Raw genomic sequence first — 23,595 nt, forward strand, 5'->3', positions numbered from 1 at the left:
TTTATAATGGTACTTCCTCACCTTTTAAGATAAATTTCACATCAGTACAATATGAATAGTTACAATTTATTTATTTTTTAATATTAAGTAATATCTGAAAAATAAATTATTATATTAATTGAATTAATTTAATTTTGAAATTTTTTTAAAAATAGTTAGTTGGAAAATTTGGATGTAAAATATTCAATAAGTTATTTTACGAAATAAAAATTTTGAGGAAAAATATTTTTAAAAAAACGACATTGTGAAAAAGAAAAATTTTATAGTGTAATACATACAGTCCCGTCGACAAAGGACGGTTAACTTTCAAAAGGTATAGAAATTACTATCTTTTAGGTATTTATATGAATCTGGCAAGTCGGTTGTATAATTAGGTAGAAGAAGGGTCAATTATATGTATATATATATAGAAAAAAAAAAGAGAAAATTGCAACAGTGTCATTGATGTTTGACAAGAGTACATGACTCTTTAACATTCCAAAGTTACGGGTGGTGGTTTGAGTTGAGTACAGAGTCTACTCTGAACTCTGGTAAATTGTGGTTTCGACAGAGTAATGGGTGGAAGAGAGAAAATGAAGGAATTCGTTGTTGGGTCTGTGCCGACTTTGTTTTACATTCCCGACTTCATCACAGACGGTGAACAAGACCAGCTTGTCAACAATGTCATTATCCGCTTCAAACATCATGTTTTCCCTAATTTTGGGGTTTTAGGTCTAAATCCAAACACTAACAACTTTTTCTTTGTTTTATAGATTTATCAAGCTCCCTTATCGAAATGGAAATCTTTGAAGAATAGGAGACTACAAAATTGGGGTATGTTCAGTTTTAATCCTATTGCGCGTGTTTCTCTGTGTTTATGCATTTGTTCATCTTTTTTATTTGTAGATATAATTCATAAGAATTTATTTATTTATAATATTAATAATAATAATAATAATAATAATTATTATTATTATTATTGTGATTGGTACCGTGATCATGACAGGAGGAGTTGTCCATGAGAAGGGTCTTCTAGCGCAGGACTGTAAGTGGAAGAGATCTATGTTATTTATTCTCTGGTTTATTATCATTTTTTTTGGCCTTTCTTTTGACCATCTTGTTTTTGGTAGCATATTGTTAATGTTTGTTTTTCTGATTTCTTGCCAAAACATAGCCATTCAGGATGCCGATAAACGAATTTAGTTTTTAGTTTGTAATTCTCCATATTTATGATAAAAATTTAAGTGTTCCAATTTTATGGAAGTCACAATCTTTTCAGTCATATATGTGGGAATTCTAGTTTTCTTCTTGATAGAGTGCAAAAGAGCTGATCTTTGCTGGTTATAATTTCTTCCATGGCATATAACTAAGTGTGTGTCTAAGTTGGGTCTATTGTTGCTACTTTGTTGTGTTGCAAAATAGTCAATCTGATGTTTTATACGGCTCAAAAGAGTGCATATTAGCTGCATTTTTTATAGGATGCAATCTATAGCGATTATCATAATTGGAATTTGTAATAGAAAATTTTAAAGATGAGTGAGAATTGATAGATGGTTTTGCAATAGTAGAATCTATAGAAAAAAATAAATATCATTGGGAAATTGATCGGTAACCAGCTCTTTAGAGTTGCTTAACAACTCCAGAGTTCCTTGGGAAAAATCTGAACATTGTGATATTGTTCACTGACCACGTTCCTAGGTATCAATATATACACCAAATTGTTGAGCTGCAGGGTCTTCCTGCAACTTAAGAGTAGTGGTTGGTTCATCCCTTGGATCAATCTCGTGTAAGTGCAGCTGTTGCACAACATGGCACAAAGCTTTGTAATCCTACTTATTTCCTAACGTAAAATGCATAAAATGTGAGTTGTTGAAGGAACTTCATTTCCTAATGGAGTTGGAATCAACCAACTTCATATTGATGTGGATGCTTCTAAACAAACATTCTTTTATTCTATTTTTTTAATGGCTTCATGGGTGATGAATTTATTTATTTCACTTCTACCTCCCTCCATAATTATACTACACATCTTAAAGCTGCACAGAATGCCAGAATTATATTTTTTGTCACCTGTCCTCTATCTCATTTTTTTACTTCCCGCAAGTTTTAATAAAACACAATTATTAGGAACAAATTAGAGAAGTACTTTAATAACTTATACAAAGAGAAGCTATAGAAATTTTCATTTAACTAGTGACAAATAAAAATATAAGTATGTGTGACATCATTGTTGTTATTGGCATTTTTCTTGTCTTGATATCATAAAACTTCAGTTTTTCTTTCTTCCCAGTGTTCCAAAGAGTTGGAAATGGGGATTGTGTATAATTTAAGATATTTTTCCCCCATAAACGCGATCTAACAAAAATGTCGCAGAATGAAGGTTCATGTATCTTTTATTAAACATGAGAGGACGTTAGTGTAATTTCTCCCTTTTCTCTCTTGGATTCATATAATCGATATCATACATGTGTGTATGTTATTGTAAATGTAAATATAGTAATGATACCATAATAATGAACTTATATTTTTGTTCTACAAGATTGGACTTCAAAAGTAAGGATAAAAGGGTTTAGGTTAAAATTTATATGAATTTCGAAAAATACAAGTTATATTTATTTACAACTCACTATATTTTGGGCCAATAAATAAGTGTTTTGAACTTTATTTGGGGTGGAGAGAGAGAGAGAGGTGGGGGGAATGAAATTTTCTAATGAATTTTCAGACCAAAAGTTGATCTTATTTGCAAAACAACTATTTTTTTGAGGGAATAATTTAAAAAAACAAAAGTTGAGCTTATTTGCAAAACAACTATTTTTTTGAGGGTATAATTAAAAAAAATGATTTTTTTTTGGGGGCTATCCCTCCGCCCCTGCAAACAAGCCAGTAGCTAGCCATGTGAGACATCTGATAAGGCTCATGAGAGGGCCAGGTGGCAGGAGATAATAGCGTGGAATTTGTTAAAAAAGGTGAAGATGAGGGTCAGCTTGTGAACAAGTGGGTCTAAAAGGTTCCTTTCCACCAAGTTTACTCTCTATCTCAGGATACATCTTTCTATAACTATATATATGGTCTACATTTCCTAGTTGTTGTTAAGTATTTAGTATAGTGATTTTCCTAGTTTCTTTAAATCAGCAACAGAGGAGGTAGGGAAAAGAGCAGCAAATACCATCAGAAAATGATTTACTTGAGGTTTCTTCGAAGTTGAATGTCTATAAGTAGTTTGTTAGGTTCAAAGTTTCACATCATTCAGGATTTTTGAAAATATAATTCTTAATTTCTAAAATTAAGTAATATTAACTTGTGATCAAAGCTACAATCAACTCCAGTAGTTTAAGTTTTCTTCCCTTCTTATTCTCTTATTTTTGGATAAAAACAATATACTCCTAAGATTTCAGAAGTTCCTTTTGAAATATATATATATTTTTTTCAGTAGATAATTCCTTTTCTGGAACGTTGGTAAAATCAAGGCAAATAGATCTTTCCACATCATTTTGAAAAAATATATATCTCCAGTTTGTGGAATCTTAAAGACCAAAATAGAAGTTATTCTTTTTTTCAAAGATAGAAGTTATTGTCCAATTCTTTTTCACAAGGACTAGAAATTTCTACTTTTTACCTACAAAATTCTTTGTGTGTTGTTCAATCATTAGGCATGTGATCTCAATAAGTTTTTCCATAATTTTAAAGACCATTTTAGTTAGGGAACAATGTTTATCTTGATCCTACCTTGCAAGCACTTCGGAAGTATCATCAACCAAGAAATCATCAGTCTTAAGATGCCCCTTTAGGGGGTTGAGGACTCCTTGTGATGGATTGCCTAAGATGCACTTCATAGAAGCAAAATAAAATGCAGAGACAGATCCCTAATAGGAATTCAATCTGTTACATAGACCAAGTGGTTTGAGATGAACCAGATAGTCCCAAACACAGTGATGAGTGGAGGAGATAGGGCCAGTGGTTCGAGAGGAATCCAAAAGTCCCAAACATGGTGACCAGTAGAGGAGAGACTAGTAAAGGTCTTAATCTAAATTGAGGTTGAAGTTGTTCATTTGGCAAAATTCATGTTAAATGGATTGGCAAGCAAACATGAACCACTATTCCAAGTGGAGAATTGAGTAACAAATGTAGGTTGCAGTTAGTAAAGCTTAAGCAGCAAGGTAAGATCTGTAAGGTAACCCAAGATATGTACAATGTACGAGATGAAGATGAAGTTGAGAAACCATATTACCTTTTGGAGTTGCACCAGTCTATTCTATATATATATATATATATATATACTTTCACAGCCCAGTTCAATATGAATTAGGACTTATTGAGATTTACGGATTCGGAAGACGCAGTACAACAAGCTTTAAGGCTGAAGTTAAAATTTCGCAACCCTGGCCAAAGGAGCCATTAACCACACGCACTGATGATTCTATCAACCAGCAAGGTTAACAGCTATTTACAGTTAAGAGGAAAACTGGATATCTTCATTGTGGTGACCACAGGGCTGCATGCGCGTGTGAACAGAGAGGGCAAGGCTCCCATGGAGAGCAAAACGTCTTCAATAATGCCAAAACGTTCAAGCCAAATGGGATTGTGAAGAAACAATGGTGTTGACGAAGATGGCAAGGAAAAGAATTAGCCAATTGGAATTCAAAGAAATTTGGTATCAATTCATCACATGCAGATATCATAATGGAGAATGAAATGTGACTCGAAAGCATGGGTCGCACGTGACTTGCCTCTACTTTTGGAGAAGGGTCAAGGATAAATAAAATTTGGGTTAAATATTATTTCACTTTTTTTATTTTAATTTTTAGATATTTAAATTTAGGGTTATTTTTGTATTTTCTTACTTTAGGGCCTTATTTGGTAGTAGCATTTGATTAGGGTTTTATTTTAGTGTCTATGTATAGGGCTTAGTACATTATGTTGGATAACTTTTGATGATTATTGACTATTGATTATAGAGATTATTCAGAGATTCTCCCCTCTATTTTTTCTTCTTATTCAGAGATTCTCCTCCTATTTCTTCTTCTTCGGGGCCAAACGTTCTTTATTATTCTAAACCACAATGATAACAACCACAAACCTTAAATCAAAGCAGTGTTCGTCCAATCGAAACCATCAAATCTACCTCTAAATCCTTCATCATGTATCACCTTCGTCATAGAAACACCGTCACTGCCACCAAACTTTAGGCGCCATAATCACCTTTGCAACAAACCCAAGCACCCAAGTCACCATCGCCAATTTATTATTACCAGACCGAAACATTCAAGTTCACTTCGAAAGATTCAGTTCAGGGCCAAACATTCTTTATTGTTCACAACAACCCAAACTCAGTACTTCTGTTCATCATCACAAATTAACTCCTCCAACCTATAGTACTTCTATGTACCCAAAACCACCATGATAACAACCACAAACCTTAAATCAAAGCACTGCTCGTCCGATCCAAACCATCAAATCTACCTCTAAATCCTTCATCATGTATCACCTTCGCCATAGAAACACCATCACTGCCACCAAACTTTAGGCACCATAATCACCACTGCAACAAACCCAAGAACCCAAGTCACCATCGCCAATTTATTATTAACAGACCGAAAGATCCAAGTTCACTGCGAAAGATCCAGTTCAGGGCCAAACATTCTTTATTGTTCACAACAAGCCAAATTCAGTACTTCTGTTCATCATCACACATTATCTCCTCCAACCTATAGTACTGTCATCTACCCAAAACCACCATGATAACAACCACAAACCTTAAATAAGAGCAGTGTTCGTCCGATCGAAACCATCAAATCTACCTCTAAATCCTTCATCATGTATCACCTTCGTCATAGAAACACCGTCACTGCCACCAAACTTTAGGCGCCATAATCACCTTTGCAACAAACCCAAGCACCCAAGTCACCATCGCCAATTTATTATTACCAGACCGAAACATTCAAGTTCACTTCGAAAGATTCAGTTCAGGGCCAAACATTCTTTATTGTTCACAACAACCCAAACTCAGTACTTCTGCTCATCATCACAAATTAACTCCTCCAACCTGTAGTACTGCTATGTACCCAAAACCACCATGATAACAACCACAAACCTTAAATCAAAGCACTGCTCGTCCGATCCAAACCATCAAATCTACCTCTAAATCCTTCATCATGTATCACCTTTGCCATAGAAACACCATCACTGCCACCAAACTTTAGGCACCATAATCACCTCTGCAACAAACCCAAGAACCCAAGTCACCATCGCCAATTTATTATTAACAGACCGAAAGATCCAAGTTCACTGCGAAAGATCCAGTTCAGGGCCAAACATTCTTTATTGTTCACAACAAGCCAAATTCAGTACTTCTGTTCATCATCACACATTAACTCCTCCAACCTATAGCACTGTCATCTACCCAAAACCACCATGATAACAACCACAAACCTTAAATAAGAGCAGTGTTCGTCCGATCGAAACCATCAAATCTACCTCTAAATCCTTCATCATGTATCACCTTCGTCATAGAAACACCGTCACTGCCACCAAACTTTAGGCGCCATAATCACCTTTGCAACAAACCCAAGCACCCAAGTCACCATCGCCAATTTATTATTACCAGACCGAAACATTCAAGTTCACTTCGAAAGATTCAGTTCAGGGCCAAACATTCTTTATTGTTCACAACAACCCAAACTCAGTACTTCTGCTCATCATCACAAATTAACTCCTCCAACCTGTAGTACTGCTATGTACCCAAAACCACCATGATAACAACCACAAACCTTAAATCAAAGCACTGCTCGTCCGATCCAAACCATCAAATCTACCTCTAAATCCTTCATCATGTATCACCTTCGCCATAGAAACACCATCACTGCCACCAAACTTTAGGCACCATAATCACCTCTGCAACAAACCGAAGAACCCAAGTCACCATCGCCAATTAATTATTAACAGACCGAAAGATCCAAGTTCACTGCGAAAGATCCAGTTCAGGGCCAAACATTCTTTATTGTTCACAACAAGCCAAATTCAGTACTTCTGTTCATCATCACACATTAACTCCTCCAACCTATAGTACTGTCATCTACCCAAAAGCACCATGATAACAACCACAAACCTTAAATAAGAGCAGTGTTCGTCCGATCGAAACCATCAAATCTACCTCTAAATCCTTCATCATGTATCACCTTCGTCATAGAAACACCATCACTGCCACCAAACTTTAGGCGCCGTAATCACCTCTACTACAAACCCAAGCACCCAAGTCACCATCGCCAATTTATTATTACCAGACCGAAATATCCGAGTTCACTTCGAAAGATCCAGTTCAGGGCCAAACATTCTTTATTGTTCACAACAATCCAAACTCAGTACTTCTGTTCATCATCACAAATTAACTCCTCCAATCTATAGTACTGCCATCTACCCAAAACCACCATGATAACAACCACAGACCTTAATCAAAGCAGCGTTCATCAGATCGAAACCATCAAATCTACCTCTAAATCCTTATTCATGTATCACCTTCGTCATAGAAACACCATCACTGCCACCAAACTCTAGGTGCCATATTCACCTCTGCAACAAACCCAAGCACCCAAGTCACCATCGCCAAACCCACATTGAATCAACACATCAAACCCTATCACTGCATAACCCAAGTCAAACCATCCCATCACAAAGTTGAGACACGAGACCCAACTTGATGCTCTTGCCTTGTTCAATATATTGGACGGCAAGTCAAGAAGAAATCCCTCATCGGTCCATTGTGTCACCATTAATAGGCCGTTCTTCGTACTCATCACTCTGGAATATCTCATCGTCTTCAAAAATCACACTTCACTAGAATCATGAAGCCATCTCGCCATCTCAAGCCTTGTCGCCGCCCCGTCAACGTCTTGCATCATTGTCATCGGAATCTTGTTACTTCGCAATCGGAAAGCCACTTTGCAGTCACTTTATCAATCGTCAGTTCCTGTCATCGGAATCCATCTCTGTCCTCTTCAGATGTTGCTGCTCTCGCTGTTGTCTTCTTCTTGTCATTGTTTTCATCACAAGTGTGTCACACCACCTTCGCCAGAGCCGCTTCAGTTGTTGTCTTCGCCAAAGCCCTAAGGCATGTTGTTATGATTTGGGAAAGGCAACCTGTTTTGACACCAGTTTAGGACCACCCCTGTTCCACAAGCAGACCAAACTCAGCTCGGTGCTATAGTCAGCAAGTTCGATAGTAAACCAGTTCAGCAATAACCCCCCAACCCCACCCCCCCCCCCCCCTCTCCTCTTCTCCTCTCCCAAAAAAATAATAATGAAGAACATAAAATTTTAACTACAATTCTTAGAGCCACTTTTGGTAGCCTTCATCACTTAGGGAGTTACGCATGACTTTAATAAAGGTACATATACTTAACTTAAAACTTGTGATTAATACTTTATCTATTTCATAAGTCTAAAAATTTGCAAAGAGGTTCTAGTTGAACCCATTTAGTCGTCGAGCCCATATATTTACTTTTGTTGCTCCATATTTCTTTCTATTGCCTCATATGTTTTGTCTTTGCCATACTATACCCCACTTTTCTTTTTCACTGGCTATTTTTACTTAAAATTTGCACTTTAAAACTTGCAACCAGTGCATCCATTTTTGCATAATCACTTTAATTGAATTTGAATTTCTTGCTTGTGCATTGTGGTAGTTTATAATTTGGTTTACTTAATTCAATTTGAGTCATATATTTGCACTTTGTCGTTAACCATCCTCATTGTTGTACCATTCCCCTGAGACCACATGACTATATGTGACTTGTAAAACACCCTTCTTCGATGCAACAGAGAGTGCTAAATGTTAGAAAAGACATGGTGAAGTTAGAGGACTTTGATAAATTGTGGAGGACTCAATAGCCCAACTCCATGAGGAGGTCGCTAAACTGATCACATTTATAGGAAAACATCCTATTTAGAACCACAGGATTGACATTTGTTTCGCCAAAAGTTAGACACGATCTTAAAGACTGTCACCTCTATCATAATATCGAGTCTAAAAACTATCTTTGTGATGGTTTCTTTATCCCAAGATCATCCCGGAATTCTCTAATGAGAGAAACCAACTTTATGAAGAGTCGATTCCAGCATCCTACTAGGAGACCTCCGAATCTCTAACCATATCGAGTCTTAAGATGTAGATATCCACCTGCGTATTTTGATAACTTAGACAAGATTGGACTATTTTGTGAGTTGCATGTTTTTGTAGTGGCTAATTTTGGTGTCAAAACATGTCCGATTGAGTTGTAATTTTCATTTTATTTTGAGTCTTGATGTCGGAAGTGGAACTACATGTGCAATCATAATTCGATTCGATGAGAACATCATGTAGAACATGTATGTTGAGTGAGGACATGCTTTGTATTGCAATTAGGGTTTTTGTAATAAAAATTGCAATCTGGACAAGTCCGACCGGTCCCACTTCTTTCGACAGGTCCCACTTGGCCAGCACAAGTAAGATAACCCAGAATTGCAATTTGGTCAAATCCGATCGGTCACACTTGTTCGGAGTAGAAAAGGAAACTTCTGTTTTGGTATTTATAAGATTTTAGATACGCGTCCTTTGACAACTTTGACCTATTTTCCAACTTAGACAAGGACTCTCTAACATCTATAAATACTCTTCTTGTCTCTCGTTTAATTACATGCTTAGATATTAATATTTTTGCAATTGTGAGAACCGTTTGAGAATATTTTTCACAAAAAATCATCTTGATTGTCTGTGGGTTTTTATTCATTTGAGAGCACACACTATTAACATGAGTGATCTTAGGATGTTGTTCCTAATTTGATCTATAGAGCTTCTATAGATTATCTTTGTTCATCAAAAAGCAGGGTTTATCCTTTCAATTTCGTGTTCGTAAGGAAGGAGGAATCAATTGTACTGCGAAGGGGACATGGTGTTTGCAAAGGATTCGTGTTCTTCTGGCAACTCTTCTACAAGGATTGAGGAGTAAGCTTGAAGTCTGTAGTAGTTGGACGAGGAGTCACAAGCCTAAGGCGTTTAGTAACTAATTCTTGGTAGAGTAGAGTGGGTGTGAGCCCGAGACAGAGTCTGTTGTACTTTGCTTCGTAATAGTGGATTGTTTCGCTCGAGAGGACAATCTCTATGGTTTTTCCTGAAAGGGTTTCCATGCTAAAATTTTGGTGTTACTCTCAAACTTTACATTATTTACTTGCTTTGTGTGTTTGATTTAATTTTAATTTTAATTTTGGAAAAATATGAAACAATCAAAAATCGGATAGAGGAGCAAGTAAAACCTATTCATCCATCTCTAGGTTGTTTTAAATTAAACTTTTGCATCCATTCCATATAGCACAACTCACATATTTCTTGACCGCATGAAAAATCAGATGGATGTAATTAGGGGTGGCAAAATTCAACATGATCTGCGAATATGACTCGAACGTGACATGAAGCTAGCGAGTTTGGGTTGACCTTAATCGTGTTTGTGTGATAATCGTGTTAACCAGTTTAATTAATTGTGTTGTGTTTGTGTTTTGGAGCTCAACTCGTTTAACCTGATTAGATTTGTTTAATTAATCGTGTGGGGTCAACCTAATTTACTTGTAACCTGTTTTAATTCAATTATGATGGGCATTTCTATTATTTCCAAATAAATCCAATATAGATTTTGTATTTGAACTTTTTTTTTTTTTTTTCAATTGTATTATCCTAATTATTCTCATTTTCATGAATTTAGTCATCCCAATTATTCTCATTTTCATGAATTTAGTCATTCATTATCTCATTTGTTCATTATATGTGCATTTTATACTCAAGTTAATAAACGACTTACATGATCTATTTAAGTTAAATGGGTTACATGATGTATGTGTTCTAAATCATGAGAGAGAGAGAGAGCAAGCAAGCAGACATATTTCATATATCATCACAAAACCTAATAAGCCTATGTAGGCTTATATACAGGATACAAGGTTAACTCAATAACACAAGGGCCTACCAACTATATGTAATTACATAATGACCTAACATCTATATATATATATATATATATATATATATAAACATTCTAACACTCCCCCTCAAGCTGGAGAATATATATCAAATATTCCCAGCTTGGAACAGATAGTTCTTAACCGGTTATGACCCAATGCCTTGGTAAACATATCAGCTAATTGATCTTCAGATTTCACGAATGGAGTAGAGATGCTCCCACGTAATATTTTTTCTCGAATGAAGTGACAATCAACTTCAATATGTTTAGTCCTCTCATGAAACACAGGATTTGATGCAATGTGAACTGCTGCTTGATTATCACAGAACAATGGAGTAGGAGCTTCAACTGTCAACCCAAGTTCTTTTAGAAAATGTTGTATCCATGTCAACTCACTAGTGGTATGAGCCATTGCCCTATACTTAGCTTCAACACTAGACCAAGCAACCACCGTTTGCTTTTTACTTCGCCATGTAACAAGATTTCCTCCTACAAATGTGCAGTAGCCTATAGTAGATCTCCTATCTGAAGGAGAACCAGCCCAGTCGGCATCTGTAAAACCTTCCACCCTAAGATGACCATTTGATTTATATAGTAACCCAAAACCTGGAGCTTGCTTGAGATATCGGATAATCCGAAGAACAGCAATCCAATGTGGCATTCTAGGGGCTCCCATGAACTGACTTACAACACTAACTGCATATGAAATATCAGGTTGAGTGATGGTGAGATAAATTAATTTCCCAACAAGACGACGAAATCTGTCTGGGTCATTAAATAGATCACCCTCATCAGACACAAGTTTTATAGTTGAATCCATAGGAGCATCAACCGGACGACTACCCAACATACCTGTTTCTTCTAACAAGTCCAACATATATTTTCGTTGGGATAAACTTATACCCTTCTTAGATCTAGCAACTTCAATACCCAAGAAATATCTAAGTTTACCCAAGTCTTTAGTGTGGAATCGATATTGCAGGAACAACTTCAACTTAGCAATGCCTTCAGAATCATCACTTGTGATCACAATATCATCAACATACACCACAAGAAATATGAAGCCAGCTTTAGTGCGCTGGTGAAATACTGAATGGTCGGTCTGACATCTGTTAAGACCAAATTTTAATGCCGCCTCAGGGAATTTTCCAAACCAAGCCCGTGGAGATTGTTTCAATCCATACAGGGCCTTTTTAAGGCGACAAATAGTGTGAAGATACTCCCCCTGAGCAACAAACCCAGGTGGTTGCTCCATATAAACCGCTTCTGCTAAGTCACCATGCAAAAAGGCATTTTTAACGTTTAACTGAGACAGAGGCCAATGTCTATTAGCAGCAAGAGAAATCAAAACACGAATAGATGAAATCTTAGCAACAGGGGCAAACGTCTCATCATAGTCAATACCATAAGTTTGGGTATAAACCTTTGGCAACAAGACGTGCTTTTAAACGCGCAATGGACCCATCTGGAAATACTTCACAGTATATACCCAGTGACAACCAACAGGTTTGGCACCTGGAGGTAATGGAACAAGATTCCACGTGCCATTCTGATGCAAAGCATCCATTTCATCTTGCATTGCTTTCCTCCAGCCCGAATTAGACAAAGCATCCTGCACAGTCTTAGGAACAAATGTGGTAGACAACTGAGAGGAAAAACATGAGAAGGATGGTGATAAGGAATTATAAGAGACATAATGAGCAATGGGATGATTAGTGACACACGAGCGAATACCTTTACGAAGTGCAATAGGCAAGGAATCAGACACAGTGGATTGTGTTGGATCCAAAGACTTTGAAGACGATGGAGGTGGCACGACAGCAGATGGCTTTGGTCTTCCAGTGTATACCTGTAACGGGGCAGGCGAAGGAGATCTAGGTTGAAGAGACAGTGAGGGAAGAGAAACCGCAGGAAGAGGCGACTCAGGAGTGATATCAAGAAGTGAATCAGGATCTGAAAAATATGGGATGGACTCACAAAAGGTTACATCCGCGCTAATAAAGTACCGTTGAGAAACAGGACTATAGCAGCGATAACCTTTATGAGAACGAGAGTAGCCAATAAATACACACTTTGTGGCACGGGGGTTTAGTTTATCAAAACCAGGACTAAGATTGTGGACATAACATACACAGCCAAAAACTCTAGGAGTAAGAGAAAACAAGGGAGAATCAGGAAATAAAATAGAATATGGAGATTTGCCATCTAATATAGATGATGGCATACGGTTAATAAGATGATAGGTAGTAAGAACAGCATCACCCCAAAACCGTTTAGGCAGACGCATATGAAACAAAAGAGCACGAGTTACCTCTAAAAGGTGTCGATTCTTACGTTCTGCGACTCCATTTTGTTGAGGAGTATAAACATATAAATTTTGATGAATAATTCCTTTATCACTAAGATATGTATCAAAGGGGGTTGAAGAATATTCCTTAGCATTATCAGAACGTCGAATACGAATTGGGCATCCAAACTGAGTTTTGATTTCTTTTCGAAATTTTTGAAAAATTAAAAATAACTCAGAACGATCTTTCATTAGAAACAACCAAGTCAGGCGAGAATAATCATCCACAAATGTCACAAAATAATGAAATTTATTGATTGAAGAATGTTTTATTGGACCCCATACATCTGAATGAACCAAATGAAAAGGACTAGAGACACGATTATTAACCCTAGACTTGAAAGACACACGATGGTGCTTACTAAGTTGACAAATTTCTCATGACAAGAATTTCAAATGACAGACTAGGAACTTGACGCTTCAAAACTTCAAGTGACGGGTGACTAAGACGACAGTGCCACTAGAATGGAGACAGAGAAGATTGAAGAGCCACAGGATAAGGTTCCAAATCAAAGTAATATAAGCCACCAGCTTCATGTCCCGTACCAATCATCTTCTTCGTCTTGAGATCCTGAAACACACAAGAAGTAGGATAAAATGTAACAGAACACTAGAGAGATTTAGTAAGCTTACTGATAGACATTAAATTAAAGGGAAACTGAGGAACATATAAAACAGACGAAAGAGATAAGGAATCACTAAGTTGAGTTGACCCCAAACCTGAAACCGTAGTGGACGAACCATTAGCAAGAGTGACACTTTGAGAGGAAGGTACAGAATTAAAATCAGATAGAAGATAAGAACATCCAGTCATATGATCGGATGCTCCAGTGTCTATGATCCAAGGATTGCGAGTGGAAGACAATAGATGTGTGTGCAGTACCTGACTGGGCAAAGGTAGCCGTGGAAGATGAATTAGATGCTTGCTTATAAGACAAAAACTGAGTATACCCATCACGTGGAACAGGGACTGTATTTGATTCAGCTACATTGTGAGATCTAGAAGCAACATCATTCGGAGAGGAGGAAACTTGATTTGCATAACTAGATGGTTTGCCGTGAAGGTCCCAACAAAAATTCACAGTATGATTAGAAAGGCCACAATGAGTGCATTTTCGTGATTCCCTGCCACGGCCACGTCCTCCCCGTGAATCACGACCACCAGGTGTGGAGCGTCCCCCACGACCTCCACGGTAAGCACTATGCCCACCACCAATGCTGAATGCTCACCACTCTACCCAGTATTCAAAGTTGAGGTGTCACTGGCAAGTGTAGCACGCTGAAGTCGAGAAAACACTTCAGTAAGAGATGGAAGTATGGGACTGCCTATAATTTGCGCACGAAAAGACTTATAGACTGATGACAAACCAGTAAGAAAACGGACAACATTAAAGTCCTCACGTTGTTGTTGTATACTACGAACATCAGCGGTAATGGGTTGATACATATTCAGCTCCTCATAGACTCCCATAACTTTGGAATAATACTCTTCTATACTGTGATTACCTTGTTCAAGACTGAAGTACTGCTTACAGAGACCATAAACACGAGTGTTATTACCTGTCCCAGAATACAATTGCTGCAATCTGTCCCATATCTCCTTGGCAGTGTCCAAATAAAGTAAGGTTGAACTGATTTGGGGTTCAATACTGTTTAACATCACAGAGCTGATCTGAGCATCTTCCTTTTCCCATGTATCAAAAGAAGCATCAGTGGCCTTGAGTTTACCTTTAGTCAGATGAGTACCAAGACCTCTACCTTTGAGAAAAATTGCGACAGATTTAGGCCACAGTATGTAATTCTTCCCATTGAGTTTAATTGAAGTCATGGGAGAATGAAGATTGGATGTGGAAGAAAGCAAATCTGAACTGGACGCCATGTTGAACCCATCAAAAACAGAGAAGAAGAAAAAAAAATGCAGAATATGTATTCTGGCCGAACCTGGAAAACGGGTCGGATCTGGTCAAATCGGCCGGATCTGGGCTATCCCAAGTTTAGTAAACCAGGGTTGGAATAGCTTCACTCCTACAGCCAAACACCACCCTTCTCCTTCACAATCAGCGGCAGCGAGAACCAGAACTCTGCCACCGACAAGAAATTCCAGCACTCAAGATTTGCAATGGAAAATCAAGGCTAGTACACACCCTAGCCCTTGCAGCGGTGACGGCAACCCAACACAAGTAGCGATCTAACAACCGAGCGGAGATGGATCGCGATGATGGAACCTCTGCAACTTGCGATAGCCAAGGAAGCCTCGGCCAACAAAACGAAAGGCTTCAGATCTGAGAACGATGGACAAGAAGCGCTGAACACAACGACAGCTTCAAACCTCCAGCTCTGAACAGAACGACAGCCAAACCTTCAGCGAAGAACAGAATCGACTTTGATCTTGATTTTGATTTGTAGAAGAACAACCCAGATGCAATCACAACTACAATCTTAGGTTCCCATTGTTTCGTACTGCTCTGATACCATGTTCTAAATCATGAGAGAGAGAGAGAGAGAGAGAGAGCAGGCAGACATATTTCATATATCATCACAAAACCTAATAAGCCTATGTAGGCTTATATAAAGGATATAAGGTTAACTTAATAACACAAGGGCCTACCAACTATATGTAATTACATAATGACTCAACATCTATATATATATATATATAAACATTCTAACAAAGTTAAACAGGTTCTAAATGAGTCGTGTCATTGCATGACTCATTTATTAAACATGTTACACGGGTGATATCATGTTACGGACCGTGTTTATGTTGAGGGTCCGTGACACGATAATTAAATGAGTGTATTCGGGTTGACTTGTTTAGCATAATACTTATAGGTCGACACGACACGATTATGACCCACCAACACAAATTGCCACCCTACCCTTGTCGGAAAAGATGACTGTAACCGCACCAAAATATTTATCATATTTTTGAAATGTGGAGAAATGGTCTGTAAAATCATTATTGACGCTGGAAGCTCAGTAAACGCAGTTTCAAAATCAGGTTTTGATAGAATGAAACTTAACCTGAACTTCACCCACAACCATATAGGATGTTGATGAAACTTTCTCGATTGTTTTTGTAAGGTATTAAGTTCCTATTCAAACGAATGCTTACTATGATAAGATTAGGTGTGATGTTTTATCCTTGATTGTAGCCCATGTTCTATTTGGTTGCCCTTTGATCTATGATTTATATGTGACACACCAAAACATAGGGAATCACAATAGGTTCAAGTATAATGGTGGTAACCCTTCTGTTAAGACCTGCAAAGCCACCAAAAAAGGATTCTAAAACACCACATATGTCTTCTCCTCAGCTTATTAGTGATATTTAACATGTTTTGACAAAACGAGAAAAAGAAGTGGCTAAGGAAGCTTCTCACCCCCATTTGAAAAGATTTTAGAATCTCATTCACTTAGAGTCCACTACACTAATTAAATTTAATGATGTAACAACCGAGGCACTGCTGACTGAATTTCCACCCATGAATAGTGAATACACGTGGTCTGAGGATTGCATTTATCTGATGTCCCACATAATCTCAGTCATGTTAGAGGACATGTTGAACTGAATCAATTAAAGAATGCATCTATACAAAATGAGTTATTCGAGATAGCCTTGAAGAGATTGTTAAACTCTAAGGTGATGCACTTTCAAGGTATTGAATAGGTATGTCAAGTACAACATTAACTTTTGGAAGACACTTTGGACACTTTAATTAAATTTTTTTTTTTTTTCTCAGCATTTCATCCTCAAATTGATGCACAAATTGAGGTTATAAGCATATTTACAAAAAATTATCGTTTGGGATATTATTGTTATTATTTAAAAGGGTAAAATACGGAAAAAAACCCTGAACTATACCCAAATCTGTAAATAACCCCCTTGAACTACATTTGTACATAAAACCCCCTGAACTATCAAGTTTTGTTGCAAAATGCCCGCTGCCGTCAATGTGTCGTTTAGATTTGAAAGGTCAAGTGCCCATGCTTGTCACATTATGGGCTATTTTTCTTCAAATGACTAGAATGCCCTTATGAATGTTAAAAAGCCACTAATACCTTTCTTTATACCCAAACACTACCCATCCTATATATATATAGTTAATAATCATTAATTCAATTTCTGAAAATAGAACCTCCTAATTCATCATCTTCTTGACCACGTTGATCCCTCTCTTGTCACTCACACTCTCTCTCTCTCTCTCAGCCGAGATCAGAAGTCTAACTGGGGGCATTCGTTTTGGGTTGGCCAACCCCTCTCTTGCTCACCTCTCTTCACTCTCTCTCTCTCCCTCTCCCTCTCTCTCTTTGAGTCGAGATCGAAAATCTACTGGGATGGTTTGTTTTGGGCTGGAAGGGTTTTACATAATCAATCAATATGTATATATATATATTTTTGATAGATCAATCAATATGTATATATATATATATATATATATATATATATATATATATCGATTGATTATCAGTGTTAGGCCTAAAAATAGAGAGGCCAAAGCTTCATCAGGTAATTAAATCTTTTGCTATTTTGATGGGTTTTGATCCAAAAACAGAGGATAGATCTGAGATATGAGATGTGGAGTTGACAGAGGAAAAGAGAAAGAAGATGAATATCTGTGGCTTCATCATCGATCATCCAATGTCCTCTTTTTTAGATCTGTTCGCACAACTGTGTTGCATAGTTGTGGTCTTCAGAATTCATGTGGTGTATTCATCAGTTGACATTTGGTTGGTTGCCATTGCCCTATTGTTATTGAACACTGAGTTCGTGAGGTGGTGGATTGTTGAGATTTTTCATCTAGTGTTTTTCAGTTGAATGGTATATTGATTTGGGGAAGACAAACAAGGCATAACATTAAAAAAGAAAAAAATAATATTTGATTCAACAGAACCCACCTGACCTGATCAAATCCAACATAACCCACCCGCACGTCTTGTTTGACCCAATGTTTCAATCTGACCCGATCCATGTCATCCGTCATTTTCAGTAAGGGTAAAAGTGTCTCTTGATTTTTCCGTTAACGTCATGTGATGGACTGTCCTTAAATGCAACAAATTGTTAGTTCAGTTTTTTATTTTTTATTTATTTTTTCTTTTATTTTTTCTTTTATTTTTTCTGCCCTAATAGAATTATATGGAGGTAGTGATATCAAAATCATTTTACAACCCTTCTTTGTATCTTTTTCTCTTCTCATTCTTTTCTTCTTTCAAACATAATCATCCAAAATCTAAATTCCAACTTGGTATCAGAACCACCAATCGGAGTCCCGAAACCCTTTAAGGAGTCTAAAAAAAAAATACCGCACTAGGCTGAGAAGGTGCTGACATCAGCAGTAGGGGTGTTGATGTCAGCATCTGCATGGCTGGAATAAGGTGAAAACATCATCAGCACTCGCACGGTCGGAAAACGGTGAAAACCACATGGAGGCTTGCTTGATTTTTATAGGAATTATGGTGTAATTTGTTTTGATATTTGAAGTTGTTTGATGAGCCTTTTCTATTTTTTAAGTATTTTCGGATTTTTGGAACTGATTTTCAATTTGTTTTTCTGAGTTTTTGCCTGGATTTTTTTACCATTCTGATCCTATGCATCTTCTTGGTTGATTTCGGCTCAATCGAATCACGATTTGGTGGTTTTTTGTAACTTGAACAGGTTTGGTTCCTCCTTAAACCATCGTTGCTTGCGCTTAGCCATGGTATTTTGTTGTTTCATTTTTCATTTGATCAAAGCTTGGATAAAATTGAAAATATCCCATATCCTTGTATTTTGGACCTTTTTTGTGGTTTGTCTTGGATTCTTAACTTCTGGGCAAAAGTTGTGTTACTGGGTAGACATGTTGGAGATAAGTGTGGGTTCTACCAGTATAGTGGAGGTGGATTCAGTTGTATAGGGACTCTTGGAGATACTCCCTCCCTTCAAATTAATCCCACGAAATTGGAAGACAGCGATTTCTTAGCTTGATTAGGGGCTTAATTACTGTTAGTCAAGGTCGTGGTTTATATGGGTATTTGATTGGAGCATGTAAGCAGCCCAAATCATCAGAACCCTTCTATAATCATGGTAGGGGTGGCAATACTTTACCCAACACGGGATAAGTGGTTTTGAGTTTGGCTTAATCGTGTTCAGGTTGAATTGTGTCGACCAAATTGACAAAGCTAATTAAACATGTCGTGTTCGTGTTTCACAAGCCAATCCATTTATAATACGATTAGACCTGTTTAACTAAACATGTTTGATAAATGTGTCGTGTTCGCATTAGAAATGACCCCTTTAACTTAACGTGTCTAATAAACTTGTCGTATTTGTGTTGATTTGATCCTAATAGTATGAAACGTGTCTTGCCATGTCGTGTCATGTCAGGTCTTGACTCGTTTGTTAAACATGTTCACGTGTCGTGTCACGTTATCCATTTAATAATCATGTCTTGTTCGTCACGTTCATGTCAAAGTTTCTTGACATAAATAATAATCGTATCGTGTTCGCGTCTACCCATATAATAGGATACCCATGCCCTTACTTGCCAACATGAAATGCCCCCCTAATCAAGGGGTATATGAAATTTCCTTAATTCCTTGGTCATGTCTTGGCTAAGCCACTCCATGGAACTACATAGTAGTTGTGGTTATCTTTTCTTGATTCTGCCCATACCATTTGGACAGTTGCGGTTCAGACCTATTTTCAGATCGGGAATGATCTACGGATTTATGAATTGAGGAAGAAGGACCAAGTAGTCAGTGGCAAGAGTTGGACTATTATTATGTTGTGTTTCAACCCAAGGTTGATTGGGTGGTTTTGATGATCTCAACCTATTCATGTGAAGGAATTTACAATCTACTCGAGTGGTGTTGAGATTTATCATATAGACTCAAGTACACAAAGGCTTATGTGGACCTTGGATCATGATGACAATGGAGCATAAATGTTCAAGACATGGGTAGTATAGGTGGGTGTGTGCTAGGACTTGATTGTAAAGTGGTAAATGTTGCAATATTGCATTTGCATTGAAAGCTCAAGTCTAGGACCCAATAATTTTGTGAAAGTTTTCTCTGTCTCCTCTCGAAAAATCGTAGTTTTTCTATCTGGAGCCTTTTTCTTTTTAAACCTTAACTAATGTAAGACTCTTTATATTTGTGGTATACTAGGATTGTTGTTTGCTAATGCACCATATTCCTGATTAAGATAGGATTATATGATATAATTAATTTAAAAGCCCAAAAATACTCATCTGACCCTCAAATATTTTAGATTAAGACAGGATTATCTGATATAATTAATTTAAAAGCCCAAAATTACTCATCTGACCCTCGAATATTTTAAAACTCACTTTTGAACTTTTGCGGGTATTACTTGGAATTTGTGGACTTAATGTATTTATGTGAAGCCAACAGATTGTCAGATTCATGCTAAACTTGGGCTACATTTTATCTGGCATTGTTTTGCTTGTTTATAATTAAGATATTGTACATGCAGTTGAGGCTTCTTACCGATTTATCGTGAATAAATTCTTTTATTCAATAAAAAAATTAACTAAATAGAAAATGAAGTAGGCACAAATTTATAATCTATCTCCCTCTCTCGTGCAGTGCCGCCTTGGCTAACAAGAATTACGCAAAGAATAAATGAGGTGTCAGGGCTGTTTCCTTCAGCAATTAATCATGTGCTCATCAATGAATACCTTCCTAATCAAGGCATAATGGTTTGTGCTTATTCCTCACACGAATTGATTCATTCTTCTTTGTATCTTTCTTGTATTTTTATATTTTCTCTCCTGTAACTTCTCTATTTCTCTCTACTGAACCTGTGAGCCCAAAAGAATATTTATGACTACATTTTCAGTCATTGCTAACTTCCTATTTAGATCTTATGGGAATTAAGTAATAGGGAGGAAAAGCCCAAAATAGATTTGTTCATCTCTGTTTATTTGTTCCACAAAGTAAAGTTTTATTCAACTGCCAATAATATTAACATTATTCAACCGCCAATAATATTAACACCTTGTCTAAAACAGCCACACCAAGATGGACCTGCTTATTTCCCGGTAGTAGCAATCTTGTCTCTTGGATCACCTGTTGTTATGGACTTTACTCCCCATTCTAGTTTGAGTCTCTGCACAAACCAATTGAGAAACAGCGTTGAAGATAAAATTTCAGATGGAGCTTCTGATAATCACCACCCTTTCTCCCTCCTATTGATGCCTCGGAGTTTACTGATATTCAAAGATGAGGCATACTCAGGTAGATTACTTCTTCAGTTGCTTTTGCTTGTGTGCAGTTATGATTCTTTTGTTCAATTGAAATATTGACATCACACTTCTGGTTGGCTTCCAGACTACTTGCATGGGATAAAAGATAGCGAGGTGCAGCAATACGATGAGGTAATATAAATGACTTAATGTGCTAATCAATTGGAAAGCAACGTATGATGTATTTGACATGTAATACAAAGAGATCCTATTAAATCTAATTTTCGTGTATATTGTCTCTTATTCCTTCACATCTTCTTTCTCAGGCTGTTAATTCTGTCGAAGCTTTGAACCACGATGAAGTAAATCAGCCACTGCCAGGCTTGGAGAAAACGATTAGATTAAATAAAACTGGAGATTCCAATAGAATTCACAGAACTACCAACCGAGTTTCTTTGACATGTCGAGTGGTATCAAAGGTTCACAAAAATCTGTACAAGTTTTAGGGTCCTGTCAAATGTGCTTAGTTTTTTTTTTTCTTCTTTTCTATCTGGTTGGGAAAGGGACTTCATGAAACTGCACAAGGAAATCAGTGTATTGAAACTTAGTTTCTAAATAGCTATGATTGTGCTCTATTAGGATTTTGCTTATAATTTGCATGATCAAAGAAATATCAATTTCTTGTGGAAATCACAGCAGGTGTTGTAGGCTACTAGGGCTTGTGGTATTTACATTTGAATTCTATTATGAGGAGGATACTTGGGTCTCCATAGCAAGTTGCATAGTGTCACAGGATGCATCTGATGTCGGATAGGAATTTGGGAGGGTATTGGGGCTTAAAGGGGTGAGCAGGCAGCTGGAGGCGTCCAGATCGACTCTTTAGAGCAGCCGGTATAGCAAATGGCAATATTGGATGGTTATGCAAATGTCGGCAATTGGGCTGACGTGGCTAGTTACAATATGTGGCTAGTTCGGCTGAATATGGTGTTGGTTGGGCTGCCCCTTTTTATTATTTTATTAATTTTTTAATTCTTTTTATATATTTTAATTTTACATTTTTTTATAAAAATTTTAAAAACATTTTTATGTTATTATTTGTTTGTGTTTTTCTCGACTGCCCATTTTTCCAATCACTCGTGTTTTGAAGGGTTTTTTTTGTTTGTTTGTTTGTTTTTGTAGAACAGTTTTTTTTAACAAAATTAAATAAACATAAATATAAAGACATTACATATTTTCTCACAAATAATTAAATAAATCAAAAAGAAAAAGTCAAGAAATAAGCCCGCGTATTTTTATGATCTTTTAAGGATAGAAAAAAAAAAAAAACCAAAAAAATACATTGAAATCAGTGTAATTTGTTTTTCGTAAAAGAGCCATCGTAGACATAAAATAAACATGTGGGGGCCTGAGCAGCTAGCCAAAGCACGCAATTGTTGTTGGGGAAAAATCCTCTCCGGGCACCCTCTCACTGGAGGGTGTCCAGTGCTGACATGGAGGCGTGACATGGCAGGTTGGTAAAAAAAGTATTTACTTTACTTATGTATATACTACTGCTACGCATGTATGTGTTGAAGAAGTTTATATAGTTATGGACAAATACGAGCTTAAATTTCCTTCAAAATACTGTTGCTTCTTTTCCCCGATCTTATTCCCCCCAAAAGTAAAATGTTTGTATCATTATTTGTCTGAAATTCTGCCCTCTCTCCCTCTGTAATTGAAGTCATGAAGAATCCGGCGACTGACCAATATTCCGGCGGCTGATCAACAATCCGGCCAAAGTTGAAGCTATTGAAATGGTCTCTCTCCCTCTTAAATTGAAGTCTGAAGTCTCTGGTAAAAGACGCTTCATTTATGCCTCTCTTCCTCTGAAATTCACTCGCCGTCTGAAATTGAAGCTTGGTTCAGGTCTGTCTCCCCAAAAGTAAAATGTTTATTCACAAATTTTGTATCATTATTTGTATCTGAATTTTTTTTGTATCATTATGAAGAATCCGGTGACTGACGACTGAAGGTGAAGCTTTTGAAATGGTCTGTCTATCCGGCGAATGACTAAGCTTTGTTCAGGTGTTTCTCCGTCTGAAATTGAAGCGTGAAGAATCTG

General features: G+C 37.1%; 1 protein-coding gene across 2 annotated transcripts; it reads left to right on the forward strand.

Moving 5' to 3' along the window:
- Window positions 1-368: 368 nt before the first annotated feature.
- LOC132306203 (alkylated DNA repair protein ALKBH6 homolog) lies at window positions 369-22,184 on the forward strand. 2 transcript variants are annotated; one of them, XM_059803519.1, is made up of 7 exons: window positions 370-662; window positions 753-813; window positions 986-1,024; window positions 20,896-21,008; window positions 21,321-21,546; window positions 21,640-21,686; window positions 21,821-22,184. In XM_059803519.1, exons 1-7 carry the CDS (start codon window positions 555-557, stop codon window positions 21,998-22,000), a joined length of 774 nt encoding a protein of 257 aa, XP_059659502.1. In that variant the 5' UTR covers window positions 370-554; the 3' UTR covers window positions 22,001-22,184. The 2 variants fall into 2 exon arrangements, with proteins under 2 accessions (XP_059659503.1, XP_059659502.1); XM_059803520.1 differs by lacking the exon at window positions 986-1,024 and having other exon boundaries at window positions 369-662.
- Window positions 22,185-23,595: the final 1,411 nt, after the last annotated feature.

Source organism: Cornus florida, unplaced genomic scaffold (assembly GCF_030987335.1).
Source record: "Cornus florida cultivar Cherokee Brave unplaced genomic scaffold, ASM3098733v1 CherokeeBrave_3.0.0_Hap2_Chr05, whole genome shotgun sequence".
Classification (NCBI taxonomy): Eukaryota; Viridiplantae; Streptophyta; class Magnoliopsida; order Cornales; family Cornaceae; genus Cornus; species Cornus florida.